Source organism: Alligator sinensis, unplaced genomic scaffold (genome assembly GCF_000455745.1).
Source record: "Alligator sinensis unplaced genomic scaffold, ASM45574v1 scaffold198_1, whole genome shotgun sequence".
Taxonomy (NCBI): Eukaryota; Metazoa; Chordata; order Crocodylia; family Alligatoridae; genus Alligator; species Alligator sinensis.
The window spans coordinates 965,754-972,785 of NW_005841906.1; the positions used below are offsets into that span (position 1 = coordinate 965,754).

At 52.2% G+C, this 7,032-nt stretch overlaps 1 protein-coding gene across 1 annotated transcript; it reads left to right on the forward strand.

Annotated features, from left to right (window-relative positions):
• The first annotated feature begins 1,486 nt into the window (after positions 1-1,486).
• On the forward strand, positions 1,487-7,032 carry TMEM151B (transmembrane protein 151B). The gene has a single exon (XM_006018591.2). It carries the CDS (start codon positions 1,487-1,489, stop codon positions 2,930-2,932), a length of 1,446 nt encoding a protein of 481 aa, XP_006018653.1. The 3' UTR covers positions 2,933-7,032.

Below are 7,032 nucleotides of genomic sequence, written 5' to 3' on the forward strand. Positions count from 1 at the left end.
GAATCCCTGGGGATCTGCTAAGGTACCTCAGTAGCTTTTGCTTCTTTAGGCATCTCCAGATGTTCTGTGCACTGGTAACTAAAAGCCTTGAGAGCCAGGGGCTTGTTTAATGTCCCTGGTGGGGAGAGGGTTGGTTACAGCAGTTCTCCTGTTGCCAGCCTGGTTCAGTCAGGTACTACAGTGAGAACAGGACAAGAGGGTTTTACAGCTCTGCAGCCGAAGGGCAGGGACTCTGTACTGGGCCCAGTAGCTTAACATCTGGAATATCATACATTCCAGCAACTCTCCTGTGAATGCAAATGCTGCTGAGATGAGCACTGCTGCTGGGCAGAGGTGGGAAGCGGGGGGAGACAGCCAGTTAGCCTAGGGTGGTAATAGGCAGAAAAAATGAGTTAAGGCAGAGCCTTGCAGGTGGGATCATCATCCCATAGCCTACATGGAGGTCCCAGCCTTGGTTTCAAGCAGCAGAAGGGGTAGGGTCCAGACAGCCCAGCCCTTCAGCACTGGTTCATTGATGGAGCAAGTAAGGGGGAAGCAAGGCTTCATCTGCACTTCAAATACTTGCTGGCACAGGGGCAGAGAAAAAAAATGCACAATGCACAACTCTGTCTCCTCCCCCCTCCCCCGCTTAGCACCGCTGTGTCAGCCAAAGCCTAGTGTTGATGCAGCTGCAGTAGTGTAAAGTCCTTGTGCTGGTCTGTCTGACCCTGCTTGAGGAGCTGCTTTAAGCTATATGGCAAAAGGGTTCTCTAGTGAGAATCGCTGGGAGGGCTCTAGTGGTGCCGCTGTGCTGGCAGACCCTAGATGTATTCTCAGGCTTGGCTAGCAAAGACAAGGACGGCAGACCCTGTCCATATTTGATGGGGAAGAAAACCTGACCACCCTCCAGTGGGACAGCAGCGAGTGGGTATCTCCTCCCATAGTGACAGCTGGGGGTTCTTCAGGAGGTGGGTGGGAATGGGCATGGGTTCCACAAAGCACATGGAAGAGCATCATTTCTGGATGAAGCTGAAGCCTCCTGCCCCCCTCACTTGCTGACTGAGGGGCTTAGCCCAAGAAGCTCCCCTGTGGGATCTGCTGCCTGCCTGGGAAGTCAGTGTAACATAGAGTAAGTTGTCCTGGAAATGCAGTGTCCAGGAAGAGTGGTCATCCCAAAGGAAAGTCTGACTGGGGCTGGCAGGAACTTTCTAGTGTGGTAGGGCTGTTGCACAGGACCCCAGACCCTTCCATGCAAGGCAGCAGCAAGATTGATCCCCTTTCAAAGTGAACCACTTTATGTCAGCTCTTTACATAATAGAGAGAGCTGTTTGCACACCACAAGCCTCATCAGGATGCCCCAGTCAGCAGTCTCTGATTTGGTCTCTGGCCAGTAGATCGCAGGTGCTAGTCAAGGCTCTCTGTGGTGTACTGGCTTTCCCCTTCTTGCTTCAGGCTATTCACTTTTCCTCTTGTTCTTTCTCCCCCTCTCCCTGGTTTCTCTGGGCACATGGAGCAGCAGCGGCCAGTGAAGCAGTCCCTCAGCAAGTCCCTCTGCAGAGAATCCCACTGGAAATGCCTGCTCCTGTCCCTTCTCATGTATGGCTGCATGGGAGCCATGACCTGGTGCCATGTGACCAAGGTCACCCGGCTGACCTTTGACAGCGCCTACAAGGGCAAGTCCTTGATGTACCATGACAGCCCCTGCTCCAATGGCTATGTCTACATCCCCCTGGCCTTCCTGGTGATGCTGTACGTGGTCTACCTGGTGGAATGTTGGCACTGCTACACCCGCAACGAGCTCCAGTACAAGGTGGATGTGGAAAGTGTACATGAGCGCGTCCAGAGGATGCAGCAAGCCACCCCATGCATCTGGTGGAAAGCCATCAGCTACCACTATGTTCGCAGGACCAGGCAGGTCACCCGCTACCGCAATGGGGACGCCTATACCACCACCCAAGTGTACCATGAGAGAGTCAACACACATGTGGCGGAGGCTGAGTTTGACTACTCCAACTGTGGGGTAAAGGACATTTCTAAGGACCTAATTGACCTGGAGAGCTACCCAGCCACACGGCTTCGCTTCACCAAGTGTTTTAGCTTTGCCAACGTGGAGTCTGAGAACTCCTACCTGACGCAACGAGCTCGCTTCTTCACTGAGAATGAGGGGCTGGATGACTACATGGAGGCCAGGGAGGGGATGCACCTCAAGAATGTGGAATTCAAGGAGTATATGGTGGCCTTTTCGGACCCGGATAACCTGCCTTGGTATGTGTCCCACTATGTCTTCTGGGTGGCTGCCCTCCTGACCCTGTCCTGGCCCTTGCGGGTGCTGAATGAGTACCGTACCTCCTACGTCCATTACCATGTGGAAAAGCTGTTTGGGTTTGACTTTGTGGCAGTGACACCAGCTGAGGAGCGCTCCTTCTGTCGCAGGATGCCCCGCGTCAACACGGTGGACAGCACCGAACTGGAGTGGCACATCCGGTCAAACCAGCAGCTGGTGCCTAGCTACTCAGAAGCTGTACTGATGGACTTGGTGGGGCTCTCTAGCTGCACCAGTTACTCAGCCTGCAGATATGGGGGCTACCGGCAGAACTGCGAGCGGTGCCACAGGACTATAAGCAGCTCTTCCATCTTCTCCCGTAGCGCACTGAGCATCTGCAACGGCAGCCCCAGGATCCCCTTCAGCAGCAGCCGCTTCTCGCTGGGCCGCCTCTATGGCTCACGGCGCAGCTGCCTCTGGCAGAGCCGCAGCGGGAGTCTGAATGAGCAGAGCTGCCCAACGGAGCAGACCCGCCTCTCCAGCCAGGTCACCGTGGAAGAGGAGGACCCTCCCCCTTACCAGGATGCCCTCTATTTCCCCGTCCTCATCGTGCATCGCAACGAGGGCTGCCTCAACCATGACCACCGCCACCTCCATCGGAACGGGTCCTGTGTGGAGACCTCGCTGTGAGCGGGGAGGGCAGCCAGGTCTCCTTGCTGAGCACCACTGGGGGCCCACGTGTGGGCAGACGCAGGACGTAGGAAGGGAGGGGGCAAGCCAAGGAAACAAGGCTCTTGCTCCGTGCTTGGCATGTGGGGCAGAGAGGTCTCTGCCTCTCATTCCTGGAGCGAAGGTGCTCCACATAGCTCCCATGCCCTCTGGCAGCAATGACGTCGTGGAAGATGGGGTGACAGTAAGCTGGGCGAGCAAGAGCACCCCCTGTGGCCTGGCATAAAACTACAGACCAGTTATCACGCAAAAAAAATAAAATAACAACAACAACAGAAGAGGGGGAACGGAAAGACGGGACAGAAGTGGGGAGCAGCATGCCCTGGTTCCCAGTGCAGCTGCTGGAGACCTAGGTTGGCTTGAGTAGGGCTCAGAGAGAATGACACCACACATCACCCTGCTGCATCTCTGACCTCCGTCCCTGCCTCTTGCAGAGGCCAAGGGGACTGGGACTAGTGGAACATTTCCTCTGGGACTGGTGTTTAGCTCCTAGCGTGCCAAAGATCTTGGGGCAGCCAAGCCCATGGAGCTGATGGGCAGCTTAGAGGAGATACTCAAAACCCTCAAGTCCAGATCTTTCCCTCCCTCCCCCCAGCATTTCTTTTTTTATTTTATTTTTTTTTAGACCATGCTCCGACTGTTACACTGTTCTCAGCTGCTGGGAACAGCACCACCTCCAGAGGATCCCAAGGCTAGAAAGCTTCAGCCCTGAAGCTTTGAGAGTCAGCATCCCTTAGCCAGAGCTGAAAGCCTTCCAGGACTTTCCATTCGGGCTTCCAGCAAGCAGAAAGCAACAGGGGACATAGAAAGTAACATCCAGACATGGCCAAATGCAGTCACGGCATGAAGCCAGTAGGGCTGGCTGGAGAAAAGTCCCCCTGCAAGGCAAACTAAGGAGACGGTTGTGTGCTGGGCTCCTGGAACCAGGATACCAGGAAGTACCAGGGGGGAGTTGGGAAGCTGGGGTCCTCTCAGCCTTGAAGTGAATGAGGTCTGGTCCTAATTAATTCAGCCAAGCCAGGAGTTGGTGGTGGGAGGAGGAAGCTGATAGGTTCAGCTGCAGATCATCTGTTAATAATAGATGAGCAGGTTGGTGCCTCTTGCTTTGTTGTGAAGTGAAGTAAGCTGCGGTAAGATGGGGGCTGGGTTTGGACTGGAGCTCTGAGGGCAGAGGGGATAGGGGGTAGATGGCTGTGTGGAGATGCCCCAGAATTTCTGAAGACCTTGGGTTCCACGTAGGTGAAGGGAAAGGGCTGCTACCAACATGTAACAATGCAAAGAGATTCCAGCCTCCTTGCTCCTCTTGTGTCCCACACCCCTTGCTGAAACGTTCATATTGGCGCATCAGTGTTTCTACTTTGGGTTCCTTGAAGTTACCTTCAGACAGCCTCTAAAGGCCTAGAAGTGCCAATTTCAAATGTAAGCATACTGAGAAACTCCTGAAGCAGTCATGAAAAGGACATTTTCCTTCCTGTTTCCTCTTCATATGAGTAGAGCTGCTGTTTCCTTTCTTCAGCTGCACTGCCTGGAGTGGGCCACTTCACATGCTGTGGAATGTGCCTCCCATGTGGTCCTAGCAGCTCGTGCAGCTTGTAGACTCGCATAATGCTGGACCATAGAGTCCCAGTGGATTTATGAGGCAGAAAGCTCTCATGATAACCTGAAATTTTGAAAAGCCCTGAAATGCTTAACAAACCTAGGCATAACGAGAGAAAAAAACCCAACCTCATTATGCTGAAATAGCTAAATTAGGGGGGAAATTACCTGACAGACCCTAAAATACCCCAGATCAGTGAGGTAACATACCTGGAAATGGAAATGGAGTTCAATATGAGGAGTGGTGGCATGAGTTTGCCCTTAAGGTCCCAATCTTGCAGTTGGATCTAGGTGGGCAGAGCCCTGTTGATTTACCAGGCTCTGCCTGTACAGTCCAAGAGCAGGGTTTCTGTCCTAAATGGGTCACTCTCTTTAAATTGCTCCCCCTCAGCTAGTGCCCATGGGCATCACCTCCTGCTAGGCTGAGTTTGTGGACAAGGCCGTTCAGGGGCCCGCTCTGCCAACTCTTGGTGCTGAACCCAAGCCTGATGGACACAAGTGACCATGTGAAATCAGTGCTGCTCCCCTCATGAGCAGTGGCGCAGGATTGGGCTCTCGGTGCAGAATAGGGATGGCCAGGTGGGACATTTTTCTTTCAAGCTGAGCTGAATCAAAACAAATGGTTCATGTGGGGAGACATTGAAGAAAGCTCTGACCCAATGTGTGGCTGCCCTTGTTGCCTCCATCTCTTGTTCACACCTTCCCTTGTCAAGTGCATCAGAAGACAGGGTTTGGATACCTGCAAGTGACCATTGCTGCTTCCTTCGCCTGCATGTCACATACCACACCACTCCCTGTCCCGTACCCCCTTCCTCATACAGAGGTGAATCCCTTCCTCACACAGAGGTAGCCTATGAAGCTCCTTGAGTGATGAAGGCTGTGCAAGGTGAGCCTTGTGAATACTCAGGAGGGTGAAAGGAGATGTAGTCAAGGCTGAAGGGTATGTTCTGTAGAGACCTTTCAAAATAAAGTTCCACCAGCTCTGTCCTCGCTTTGCTGTGGGTATCTCTACCCTGTGGAGAGGATGGATTAGCCCACATAGAGCTCTGTGCTGCCAGGCCTGGACTGATTCCAGTACCACAGGGAGCTTGCTTAAAGCCAGCTTGGGTACCTCTGTGCAAACCAACCCAGTGTTTCCTTCTCAGTCAGAAGCTTCCCAGGCCTCTTTAGCCCACTATAATCCCTCTCCTGTTTTCTAGATGCTCTTTTCCCAGTCAATCAACTGTTTTTTCCCTTGTTGGAGGCCCTAATCCTCCCTAGCCCTTGTTGCCCACCAGCTTGTCTCCATTCCCCTCACCCATCCCAACACAGGATGTGACCTGTAGTAAATATCATCTCCAGCTGGCAGCAGGCTGAAAACCCAAGCAGCAGCACAGACCTCTAGCACTTGTGCTAAAGGATTAACATAATTAGCTGGCCACAGCAGCAGGTATATATCCCTGCTGGTGTGGGTCAGGTGTGAAGATGAAGGGGACAGGTAGAACAGTAGAGTACACCATAGTTAGTCCAACCAGACTTTCCTTTGCTAACTTATTAGTTAGAGGGTCTGTATCTGCAGGGAATGCTGTTAGGTTGCTTCACCTAGTAGATCAGAGAGAGGTAGTTACCCATGTTAATCTAAAATCAGGCAAAAGGCAGGGTGGGGTGGCACTTTAGAGACTAACTCAGTTAGAAACCCTCTTCTGCATTCTGCTAGATCAGAGGCAGCTTTGTCCTTCCTCCCCAGCCTTTCTGGATAATAGCTATTTTAGGGAACTGTTCTCCAAGAAAAGTCAGTACATCATCTGTTTCTTCACTAAACAAGGAGACCTCTTGTTTATAAAGCAGATGTCTGTCACTTTGTTACTAGCTGAACCACCTTATTGACTTCTCTCCTCTGCCCAGGAGGTTTGTGCTCATCTCTGCTCTTCACTCCTTGAAATTAGCTTGTTTGGTTTCACTTGGTGTCAGTTTTGTTTCTGGTTCTCAGGCAGTAGATTCAGAGAAAAGACTGTTTGAACCGAAACATTTCTTAAAGGCTTACCCTCAATTTTGTTAAGATTTTTGTCTTGTTAACTGCCCTACCCCCTAGTACGGGGCAGGCCTATATCCCAGGCTTTCATTCCAGTGCCCCCAACACATCTGGTGGGTGCAGATTACCATTTCCTGGGACACCCTCTTTCACTGTTCATGCTGTGTTGTCTGCAGGCTATTTAACCCTGCCTTGGTGGAAGGGGATGCTATGCCATTGATGCCAGTGGAGGCAGCAGTGTAGCAATGTGGCTGGGTGTCCTCACTACAGGGACAGAGGTGGCTTCTGGTTGCCAATGCAGTTGTGAATATGCACCTGCTGGCAGCAACTATTTTTATGCTCCCCCACACAAGTTGGCACCTAGGGTGGTTGCCCCAGTAACTACATCCTAGTTACACCACTCAGTGGAGTTGTCTTCCTTATGCCTGTTGGATTTAGTTTGCTGTGCTCTGTT